The sequence below is a fragment of the Choloepus didactylus genome, chromosome 15 (assembly GCF_015220235.1).
Source record: "Choloepus didactylus isolate mChoDid1 chromosome 15, mChoDid1.pri, whole genome shotgun sequence".
Classification (NCBI taxonomy): domain Eukaryota; kingdom Metazoa; phylum Chordata; class Mammalia; order Pilosa; family Megalonychidae; genus Choloepus; species Choloepus didactylus.
In genome coordinates, this window is record NC_051321.1 from 65007350 (window position 1) to 65020142 (window position 12793).

Here is a 12793-nt window from a genome sequence, read left to right on the forward strand (position 1 = left end):
TCAAGACAAGAGTTTTCATGGATGAACAAAGGATTATACAGTATGTAACATTTGAAATGCAGTAATGAAAATGGAAATGGGCCCCTATTTTGTGTTACTTTTTTTACTTGTGGTATATCAGAAATGTCAATAGAGGGAAGGAAAAATGTCTTAAATGCCAAGAATTAAGAAAAGTCAAGATTTGGAGAATCTTCTGATCCAGGTTTGTTGCTGCTGGTGTTGACTTTCCTGGTGGAAATCTTTTCATTTTTAATAGACCTCATGTTCGGCAGATCACCTTCTATGTTCCAGAAGCAATATAGAATTCCAAAGAACATAAAACCTCAATGGCCTTGTAGCACTGCAGTGTCAGGTGTGGTTCTTCATCTTATGGTTACTCATTCAACAGTAGATTCACCTGAACACTCAACTTTGACAGACCTGACTACCTTATGCATATATGATTTTAAAACATTTCATTCCACTTTCTTTCTTAAAAAATAATTAACTTGCCTGTGAAGAGAAATTAAGTACGGAAATTACTGTGGGACTTAGGGCAAATCATGTAATGCCTCTGTGACACAGGTTCCTATAAATGGAGGAACTGCTCCCAGCTTGATCTTTTTTCTCCTTTTAGGAACAAGGATGTCTAAGATAATTTTTATAATTAGATTGATCATTTAATTTATCATTCAATCTGGGACATTTTTGAAAGTGAAAGGGAGCACTATAAATAATTATGCCAGGAAAACAGGCATAAACCAGGATTGTCTTGGATGAATTGGGACATGTGGTCTCCTTATCTACAAAGCTTTGTTGCCAAGAGAAGATAAGTACTAAGACACTCCGGACTTCTTTTTTAAAGTTCGCTCTCAAACCAGGCAGAATGAAGAATGCATCACATTCTCTTGGAGAATTCGGCCCCTTTAAGTAATTCACATCAGTGTGTGGCTCAGTGTCGTCCGCTGGTCGCCAGAACTCTGTGCACTGCCAACAACAGGAACATCGTTTCTATTGTCTTTTTCTAATTTACAAACATCCTTAAATTGGGCTGCATATTGCTCAACCCCAGAGGGGCACAACACAAAGAATAAGATATGAATGATGCCCTCTGGAGCTGTGCATTACGGTGGCCCAGAAAAGCAATGGAATCAGCCCTACTTGGGAAAATTTGGCAGAGAAGAAAACAAAAACAACCGTCAATTCCTCCATTCTAACTTTTATCACACTAGTGATCGTGCAAGTGTTACCATACTAGTGAATTTCATTCCAGTATTTTTTAGCCATACATACAATATTTTTGTTCTATAATAAGAACTAAGGACTGTGGTAAGAAGGTATGTCCGTATTTTTCCAGTCATTTATTTCATTTTTAAACTTCTGGATTCAATTATTTTTAAATAGTATTGCAAGTCATTACAACTAATTCTCTGGCTCTTCTTCACATCTCCAGAACTATGGTGCTCTGAAGAAATGTGATAGTGATGAGTAAAGGCTTGGGTTTCCCATTTTACCTTGCCCATATCTCTTTTAGACCTGAACCTAACCTTTTCAGGCCTGGTCTTATGAACCCTATTGGTGATAAACATCATATTTCATGATAGAACACTGAGGGAAAGCCTATAGATTCTATACATCATATATCAAAAAGCAATTCCATTCATACATTGGGGATATTAACAGTTATCAAAAATATGATAATATCTTCTTAATATTATTAAAATGGGCTTCAGGAAATGTGGTTGGATTCTACATATTGCCAAATCCAGCAGATTTTTGCCTCCCTCTCTCTCTCTCTCTCAGCAGCATTTGCCCAATTATTCATTCCCTCCTTCCTGAAATACTTTTTTCTCTTGGCTTCCATAACACTTTGCTTTCCTGGTTACTCCTTCACCATCTCCTTGCTTGTTTCAGCTCCTTTACTCGACCCCAGGGCACAGCACTGATCTCTCTTCCCTGTCCCTGGTAGAGTCAGTAGCCTACTTGACATCTTTGCTTGGATGTCTCACAGACATTTCAACCCAACTTGTCCAAAAAGAGCTCTTGATCATCCTCCCCAAAACTGATTTTCTCCCACTCTTCTCTATCTCATAATTGGTACCCCAAAAACACAGTAGCTCAAGTCAAATCTCCAATACTCTTTCTTGATTCCTCCTTTTTCTTTCTCACCTATTCCAATCCATCACCATGCCTGTTGGCTCTCTTCTAAAAAATATCCTGAACCTATTCACATTTTTCCATCTCTGCTTCCATCCACCATTCTGGGCCAGTCTACCATCATTGTGTACCTGGACAAATGTGCTAACATTCTAATGAGTATCTCCATTTTTCACTTTTACCATACTATTCAGTCCATTCTCCAACAGCTACCAGATTAATATATTTAAAATACAAATTAGATTATATCACTACCTTCCTTAAAATCCCCAAACTGCTTCCCATCAACTTAGAATAAAATTCAAACTTTTATCATGACCTACAAGGCCCTTCAGGATTTGCCCCCACCCAATGACCTACCAGGAAAAATACTTGCAACATATACTACCAAAAGTTGGTATCTTTAATATATAAAGACAACTTGCAAATCAATAACAAGATAAACATCCCAGTATAGGAGAAATGGACAAATTATTTGCATAAGCATTTCACAAAAGAATAAAATATGAATGACCAATATGCATAAGATATATTCAAAATCACTAGCAATAATCAAAGATATAAAATAACAATGTGATACTTTTGTCACTAGATTAGTGGCAATATATTAAAGAGATAAATAATAACACTAGGGTATGAAGAAACAGTAACTCTTCATACTGTTTGTGGGAGTTTGTACTGGTACAACCTTTCCAAGAGGCAATTTGGTTAAATATATAAAACATTAATATATATCCTTAACCCAATACTTCCTCTTACATACATTTTCTTCAAGACAAATAGACAAGAACACAAATATGTTTAAAACAAGGCTACTCATGGCAGCACTGTCTATAATAGAGGAAAAATTAGGACTAAACTAATTGTTTCACAATAAGGTATTGATATATTATAGCCATAAAATAGCATATTAAATGACCATTAAAAGTAATGTAGACTTACTAACTTAGGAAAGTGCCCACCATCTATTGTTAAGAGAAAAATTCTGGTTATAAAGCCATTCATAGAAAGGTATTCTACTTTTAAGGAAATAATATATCTAAGTATATGTGCATATGTATGTGTAAATGTATGTGTAAATGTGAAAAAGGTCAGCAAACTGTTAACAGCAGTTACTTCGGGGAGTTGACGTTAAAGGTAATCTTTATTTCACTCTTCATACTCTTCCGTATTTTAAAAAAATTTTCTTGAAAGAGCATTACTTTTAAAACCATACCCTAAAAATATTTTTTTAAAAATACTTACACTTAAAAAGAGGTCCAAAGGAGAAACTGCATTAGGCTGATTTTTAAAAGAATTGCTTAACAGTTATGGATTTGCTTACTCTCTTTAATTCTCTACAACAGGAAGTCTAGTACACCTTTTTCCATCTTACTAGCAATAAAGCAGACTTAGAAAGGTGAAGGACAAGCAAACAACTCACCAGTGATTAGTTGATTCGTTGCCACTCTGTGTGTTCTTCACAAGCTTCAGGTTATAAAGAGCCCGTCTGTACACTTCTGAAGGGTGAGGACTATAGTAACAGACTTCCCTCCTCTCCCCCACTCTTGTTCTGTGTGCAGAGATTCCAGCCAGTTACAGCAGCTTCACAATCAAGTCTTACTGGAACAACAGCAGTTGCAAAACCCATCTCCTTCATCTCCCAAGGAATTTCCTTTCCACATGAGTATTTTGAACTCCTCTACTTCTCCAGCAGTGACAACGTCCAGCAAGCTGAAGGTGCCTCCATCGCAGACCTTCAGCCTCACCCGGCTGAAGCATTTCTTCCCCTCCATGAACGCCACCATGGCCACGGTGTCTCCTTCCAGCTCTCCAGTGTTCACTCTGAGCAGCACACCTCACGCCATTCAGAGGACAGTGAGCAAAGAAAGCCTCTTAGTTTCTCATCCCTCTGTGCAAAACAAACCTCCAGGAGGGATTTCCATCCAAAATGAACCACCCCCTCCTGGTCCAAAAGAGCCAGCACAACTGCCACTCACATTTTCCGTCTCCAGTGGAAACCAGTTTCAGCCCCGCTGTGTGTCTCCAGCTCCGGTCTCTCCCACCAGCAAGATTCAAAATCCAGTGGCTTTCCTCAGCTCCGTTCTGCCTTCTCTCCCTGCCATCCCACCCACCAATGCCATGGGGCTGCCTAGAAGCGCACCTTCCGTGTAAGTGTCACTGAGGTGTTTTGATTTTGAGATCCAGATAAAGAAGGAACATATGCATAGAATAGCTGGGTCTGGAACAGGACTCTCATTTAATGGATTCCTAGGTAATCCTGTCTCTTAGATGCAAAACAGATATTGAACACCTTAGGACAATGAGCATGACCTTGTTAAATAATTGAGTGAATATAGATATACTGTAAACACTTCTACAAACACAGATTCGCTGTACAGTGTTCAGCTTTTGCACACAAGATGCCCTCCATAAATGAGTGATAAATCCCGGTGCCGAGTTGCCATTTCTGCCATTCTAATTTCTAAGCCTTTATACGGTGGCCAGTGCTTTACATTGGTGTATTGGGTGTGAATTTCTTTTACAGGCCATCCCAGGGACTAATGAAGAAAAATACAAAGTCTCCACAGCTGATGAATGATGATTACATTCGTGAAACTAAAAATGCAGTGATTCTAGACTTGGGGAAAAAAAAGAATTTCAGTGATGTCAGATCAAACCAGCAGGTAAGATTGTTGGATTCCAGTGGTTTATTGGAATTGTATTGTAAGAAGTATAATTGGGCTTAATTCTGCCTTGGATGCGTAGGTCATCTGGCCTCAGTGAGTTTCACATTACAGTCTTACAGGGAGGGAACAGACTAAACAAGGATCATGGAGGAGACTTGTCCACGCCAATCTGCAGTTCTCGACTGTCTGGATAGTTAATTCAGGTAGCTACTGACACATGTATTTACCTAGAATGAAATACATTAACGAAGAAAAGAAACTAGATCATCTGTTGTCCAGACTACCTCAGCAATCCTCTGTTCAGTTTTGGCAAACTATCGCATCTTAGAGATATTTTGATATGTGAGCTTTGATAAATCTAAATTTTTGAGGCATTCAGGGGTTCTAAATTGTCCTTCATCTAACATCCTTTGATCCAGTGTGACTGGAGGTGTGTTCAGCAATTCTTCCCAAACTTTATATTATGCTGAATCATGTGAATTAGCCACTAAGCGGCACCCTATGATTCTACCTGTACAACTCCTTGCTTTCTAGTAAGTGCACTGAAGAAGAAAGAGGAAAGCCACACGTGAGCTTCTGTCAGACAAGAGATAGACTACTTTCTTCTTTGAGCAGTTTATTTTTGCTTTTGATAAGGTGGTTACTTTTAAAATGTGGGTTTACATTTTAATAATCTAACTCTTGGTTTATTCCCCAAGGTGGGAACGGATAAAATCTATTTTGACATCTGACAAAGTTTCAGTCAAAACAAAATGTGGTATTTATATCAACAGTCATTGCTGGAAACAAGACTCCAGATTTCCCTAAATATATGCTGCTTTCCTGAGTGTTTCTGTCACTTCCAGTTCAGCCATGATATACAGTTTTTTGCAATTGTGTTACATGTTGGGCAATTTTTACTGAGCACATTCTTTTGAAAATGCACTGTGTAAAGTCCTTTAAAATTAATTTTAAATTATTGAATTGAAGCATAACATTTAAACTTGCCACAACTAAGTATGCTTTTCATACATTGTTTTGTCAAATTATATATATTTCTGAGAGACAAATACCAAGGCAGCTGTTCTCTTTTCTATCTTATAGATAATGAAATTGAGGCACAGTCATCAAACTCAGTGGTTGAACTAACAGGAGCCCTACTCTGGGATACTTTCACATTTTCCTGGAAACTCTGAAGCCTTTGGGGGTTTTATAACAACAATTACCTTTAAGCCCCATAATTGTTGCTCCAACACAGATTTGGTTTCCTGTAATACTGTCATTACACCTTTATGGTTGCTAATCCTCATAAGTGCCACAGAAATCAGAGCTGTCTTCAGCCTGTGTCTTTTACAATGCAGAAGGGGAAACAATTAGAACCCTTAAAAAATGACACCAGGTCACCATACAGGCTATTCAATTTTACTTTTATTGTAGGTCGATCCAGGCTTATCCATTGCCCAACCTAGGGAAAAGTCGAGTTTTTCTTTTAATTATCTGAAATGTGAGTACATGTAAATAGAAACTTCCATGACTTGAGTGCCATAATCCCAGATGAATCTCTCTCTTAAAACCTTATCATAAGTTAACTTCAGGGCTAGTAGCAGAAACTGTGAGGAGTCTCAGAAAGCATTTCAGCCCTCTCTATCTGAGTATTTATGATGTCAGTCTTCTTCTGAGAAAAATTATGGTGGGTTAATTACAGAATTGGTCTTAGACTGTGTTCTATGCCATGGATAATGATAGCCAAACTGCATAAATGAAATTCAGGCAACAAAAGAGCTGTCTGAAATGGAATGCTTGCATTAGGTTTTTGGATGTTAATTCTGAGGAAGTTTTGAGAAATGAAATGATGACCATATTACAATATTGTTTTGTCCATCACTGCCTTGGGAAGTGATAGTGAAAATTCATGAGGAACTGCCTAAGATATAGTGTGGCCAGTTGGTGAAGTAAGAAGCAGAAATTTGTCTAGAAAAGTGTAAATGGAGAGCAATCAATTACGTATGGATAGCCATCTACACTGGCAGTCTCGGGACAAAGGAATCCAGATAACTTGCTTTCCCACTTCCGTATTAGCCTACATATTTGGGGGGAAACTAAATGATTCCTTCTGAAGAATATGCATTTCTTTAGTTTTATTTCATTTTGAAAGCTTTTAGGTCAAGAAAGTTGGACTCTCTTGGCCTATTTTGGTGTTAAGCAAATGAAGAATAGTAACCCTCTTAGAAAAGTTGTGTGTGGCATTACCATATTAACACTGAGCATGAAAATAAATCAGAATTCCTTGAACAATGAATATTACTAATTATGAACAAGTCCCTCTCCAAAACTGAAACTTATAAATTATGTTTTAGAAAATGAGTTTTCTTGGCCATATCTAACATTTTATATTTCTCTATTGTAATATTTCAGCATTCATTCTCTGGCTCTTTTTATAGAACATTTTTTGTTAGTGATTAACATTTGCTTGCTGATTCTTAGAACTTTGTGAAATCCAAAGGTTTAACTTTCTAAACTGACAGCAAAGTTTCTTTGAGTTGGAGATAAGTCAAAAGAGAGGTGCCCTAACTTCTATATTTAAAGCTTCATCATTTCTTACTTTGAAGGGTCCATTCACCACCAGTGGGTCTTGGTTGGTGTACTAGTCAGGGTTCTCTAGGGAAACAGAACCAACAGGAGATATATGTAAATAGTATGAGATTTTTATAAGAATTGTCTTACACCACTGTGGGGATGGGCAAGGCTAAATTTCAAAGGGCAGAATGCAAGCTGGGAGCTCCAAGGAAGATTTTCGGTAAGTTCCCAGAAGCTGGCTGGCTGAAGTAGAGACAGAAATTCTCTCTTCTGACTGCTGAAGTCATTACTTCTTTTAAGGCTTTCAACTATTTGCATGAGGCTTCTCTCATTGTTGAAGGCAATCTCCTCAGTTGAGTATAGATTTAATCCACCACAGATGCAGTCAATTTACTGACGATTTAAGTCCACAGAATATCCTCACAGTAACAATCAGGCCAATGCTTGCTTGACCAAACAGGTGGACACCAAACTTGGCCAAGTTGACATGTGAACTTAACCATCACAATTGGCTATCAATAAAACCCAATGTTTTAAGTGATGTAAATCTGAGAAGTCAAAGGAACCCAGGATCACAAAGTGTAATGGAACCATCATGACCAACAATTCCAATTCAAATGTGATCTTAGCTTGATATTCTGCACTCAGTAACTATTTGCTGACTTATAATTTCTAAATACCCCTTACCCTCATCTAATATCTTTCTTTTTCTTAACTCTATTCAAATATATAATATCTTATTCCCACTTTCCTCCTTGACTTCATTTTTCTGGAAAATTTTCCATCTCTTTATTTAGCTCACCTCATTTTATTAAGGCTTCTTTAAAAATCTGCCTATGGTTTCCAGATATTGCTCTGTATGAGAGGGGGGGGCAAGTACCTAATTCCTCCTCTGCCTTTTGTTCCTCTAACCTTTCCTCTAAGCTGCTCAGTCATTTCCTCTATTTAAATCTTAACCTCTTTCATCTCTTACCAAGAGTTCTTTATGTGAGCAAGTAGTCCAGTCATCCATTCTTTTTTTAATAAGAAATCCATGTGGCATTGTCCTTGTATTTCCCACATTAAGAACTACTTGTGAAGTGTCCCCTGTCCTCTGCCCACCTAAGTCATGAGCTCCCTGGGGGCTGGTACTGGGGGTGGAGGGGGTGCCTTGTTCATTGTCGTCTCCTTGTTGTACATGACACACAGTATGTGCTCAGTAAACATTTGCTGAGTTAATGTACAAATGGTGGAATTTATATTAGTGTCAGGTGGAATAATGAAACTTTTAACTGAGTAGAAAATTTGGAATTTGTTGCATATCTATGGAAACTATATCTCACTTGACTGTGTAGACTCTGATTATATCTAATTATGGATACCACCCTGCTTTTGATAGCAAGACATTATAAACACCTGAAAACTTTTTAAAACACACTTAAAGTGAACATTTAACTGACATTTAAGTATAAAGTAAATCTGTGCATCTTTTAGTAATTATTTATTCATAGGTACAAAGTTTGGATTAAAGGTATTTTCATGCAGTCTTCTTGAGCACACAGTCTGTGTTTTATAGACTGTTTCATCCCCAGGGCCTAGCACAGTCTTTAGCACATAGTAGGTATCTAATAAGAATTTGGTGGCAGGGACAGGAGATAGTCTGTGAAGTCTGGTTATCTCCATTGAAGGCAGCATTTATTAGATAAATAGAAAAAGAAGACTCCCTCTGTGTATGTTAACCGCCAAGTGGGTCTAGCAGTCTTTTATCTGCTGTCTCCAAACTCTGACTGTTCCAAGAATGAAAAGAACACTCTCTCTAACACATAAGACCTTCTTTTATGAAAACTGCACCCAGAGTCAGCGGGAACACTTTGAGAGGCTCTTCCAGCTGATTTGGTCCTATTTGATGATTACTCCTGAAGCCTAGATTCAGAACAAAGAGTAGGGAAAGCCAGCAGTGAGCTCAGGGGAGGGAGTGTGAGGATGATGGCACGCATTTTGGGAATCCACATCCTTGGCAGTACAATATCTGATTGGGATGTGTCATTCCGTGGTGGTTATCAGCAAAAGGAAAATATTCTCTACCACTCTGTCAATCTGCAAGAATGTTCTGCAGATGTGCCCCAGAAATCAAATGTCTCCAGCTGTCAAATTGTTGGCCTAAAGAGGGATTATCTTTTAAAAAGGGGGTGAAGGTTGTATTTTCAAGTGACATATTCTTTTAAAATAAATCTTTTTAGCTTTTCATTTTCTTTCACAGAGCAAATGCAATTCTGCACAATTCATTGTCACTTAAGGTCTTTAACTTGAACCTGAAAGGATGGACTATATGTCATTGATTTGATTTCCATACAGACCAGTTTTACACAAAAAAATATTCTCTCCTTTGATCACAGATTTCACCTATGAGCAGCTGACCTAAAAACTCTTCTTTTTATTCACAAAGGGGACTAGACAAGGAAAAACAGAGAACACAGTATAAATCCAGTACAGGAAATTCAAAGTGCACGTTAACCAACAGTGGATCTGTAGTGCAATCTTTATGCAGCCAGAACAGTGCAGGAAGAATATTTAAATTTACCTTAAACATACTGTTTCTGTTTTCAAATTTCCTTATGAACTGTAAGTCACAACAATCATAACCTGGAATGACTACTTAGATTTATCTATAATAGGGGTAATGTCCTTGGGATAAACCAATACTTAGTTGCAAAGCACTACTATAGATTTTCTGCTTTGAGGGTGGTGCGCATATTTTGCTAACATCTCAGATGTAAAAATTCAGTGCTTCAGTAACAGGCCATGTTCTCTTGCCATTTTTATCTTACAGTGGTATAGTGTTCTTGTTCCTAAGGCTCGACTTCCCAAATGTTTTATGGACTCTTTCATGAAAACTCCTCGGCCTACAGTATTCTTATTTTGTTGGTCATCTGCAATTCACAAATTATATAACTGGTACATTAAACAAGCACGTCTCAAAAAGCAATTTTATTTCTGTCTCCCATTATCCCTTTAAATTTACCAAATAGGGCTTCTTTGGCTACTGGATGAAACACAAGGCAATCTCAAAACTGTTTTTGGCCATTTTAGTTAATATAATGTTCTTTGGTTACTTTGTGCAAAATATAATCTTGATTCAGTAATATAAAGTGTCTAGTCCTGTGTAGTAATGAACACAAATATCCTCCTTCAAAACTAAGACACACACACACACCCCAGGGACTACTTACAAATGGCAAACCTAAAGCCAGGAAGGGAAGAGTGGTCAGTTTCCCTTTTTTCCGCTCCCTCTTCCCCCACTTCATTAATGCTGTTCCTGACCTCCCTTCCCTTCCCGACCCTAGAGGGAGCCAAGATGACTCCCCACTGGCTTTGTCTCCTTTGTGGCCCACGTGCGACACAGTAACCACTCACCCGTCCTCTGCCCTAACACATTCTGGGAATGCACACAGCCTTCAGCTTGCTCATCAAAAAGCCAGCTTGTTCCTCACATTTTCAACTTCTCCAGCAGAAGTCAGACACCAACTCACTGTGTCCTCCTAACTATAGGAGATACAGCAAGCTCTCCAAGTGGTTCCATTTAATCCCTCTCACTAGACTTGAGGTGAAAGTCAGGCATTCGTCTCCCACCCCCCGAGCTGGGCGGGGAAGTAGGAGACTCACAGACAGTAACAGCTCTTTCCAAAAGTCCTCTGGCCGGAGCTGCTCCCTTCTGACTCTCTTACAGCTCTGATGGGAAGTGAAGGATTTAAATCCTCTACCCTGTCCTTAAAACTTGCTTCAAAATTTCTGGTCAGTATTTGTAACTCACTTATTTTCTGATATCCGGCCCATCTCGGTGCCTCAGTAGAAACTTCCAGTTAAGATCTGGTTACAATTGTATCCTCACTACCTAGTTGCAAATAGTATATTTAAAATAACTCACCCAACATTCTTTTTTCACCACCTCTTAATTTATAGTACTGATAAGATTGTAAATATATAACCAAGATATATATACGGTTATAGTAAAACAAAATGTACATACTTTCACCATATCACTTCTGCGGTTCTTTGGTTAAATCAATTCAAGCATTTATAAATTCTTTAAAATCCGGCCCCAATTTAAAATCAAATTCCTAAAATTAGTTGTCTGGAACCACAGAGACAATATAGTATTTATATTCTCAGGCAGACATTTAAAGGCTATATATATATATTATGCACTATGTCCTGAAGTATAGGTATAATCATAACTTACCACAAGGTGGAACAATGTTTTTTTGGAAAAATTAGTTCATAATTTCAATATAGAATTCCAGGAATACATCTCCCACTATAATAACTCTGACAAGGTAATTGGCCAGGAACTTACCAGCCCTCACTGGTGAGGCAATAAGACATGACCCAAGCTGCAGAGAAGGTTGTAGAGCACAGAGCAAGGACTCCATTAGAACAGGGATTAGAGGCACGGAATGGATTAGGAATTGGGGGACTTAAATGCAACAAGATGAGAAGCCATAGAATCCTAAGACCTCCTGCCTCTTGAACACCCCTCCCCCTGAAATACTTCTCCACTCTGGGCTGGCTCCTTGGCTACCCCCTTTATTTTATTCTTTAGGCCTCAGGGACTGTTCTCCCTGCTTCTCTATATCCTTCAAGTTCCTCTTGTTTTCCTGGTGATTTGGATCCAGATATGTAATACCCTGATCTGAAGCAAGCAAAGCCTTTGTAAACTTCTTCAGGAATAACTGAAACAGAAGACGTGAGAGTAAAAAGAGTCTTATATTCCATCCCCATATCTCCTTTTCTTTACTTAGTCCCATGAGGAATGAGGGCCATTCATAGAGGGCAGATGAAAAGATTAAGTACATGAAGGACTCAGATAAGATTTATCTGTACTGCTGAGTAAACCCAGACTCAAGGTTGGCTGTTTGGGACATTTCTTCAAGGAACTGAAGCAGGGGCTGTGAGGTGAGACAGGAGCAAACAGAGGAAATAGGAGTGGGATGAGGTGGGTGGCAGACAAGAACAGGGCTGGGGCTGCAAAAACAGCTGCAGCCCCGGTGGTAGGGAGGGGATGGGTTGAGAGATGAAGCCTTGGAGAGTTCCCTCCTTGCCCTCAATCCCTGTGCCTTTGTCCTTGTCAGGCCAGCCCTGGATGGGGCCTGGGAGCATCCTGAGAGGTGGGAGCTGGAAATGGGAGGTGGAAGATCAGGTTCCATAGCACTGAGAGAGGAAAGAGGGAATTCTCTGCTGGGTGAAAAGGGAGCTACTGAAGCCAGCTGGCCTCCTTCCCACTAACCAGTCACAAGATCATGGACAGACCTGGGACTTCTGTTGCCTTTAATCTTTGTTTCTGAAATACTAACAGAAAACTATGAAAAGCATGGACTCTTTAAGTAAGCACTGAACTAGGTTTTAGGAAACAAGAATTTTCTTCCTGGTTGGACCACAACAAGTCTTCCAACTAG

The 12793-nt window shown here is 38.8% G+C and overlaps 1 protein-coding gene across 2 annotated transcripts in view; it reads left to right on the top strand.

Moving 5' to 3' along the window:
• The window catches only part of MYPN (myopalladin), a 71984-nt gene that overhangs the window by 41527 nt on the left and 17664 nt on the right, over positions 1 to 12793 (top strand). For both annotated transcript variants that reach the window (XM_037804763.1, XM_037804764.1), the window contains exons 10-11: positions 3699 to 4286; positions 4664 to 4802. In XM_037804763.1, coding sequence (XP_037660691.1) covers positions 3699 to 4286; positions 4664 to 4802 — 727 coding nt within the window. The remainder of the gene's footprint in view (positions 1 to 3698; positions 4287 to 4663; positions 4803 to 12793) is intronic.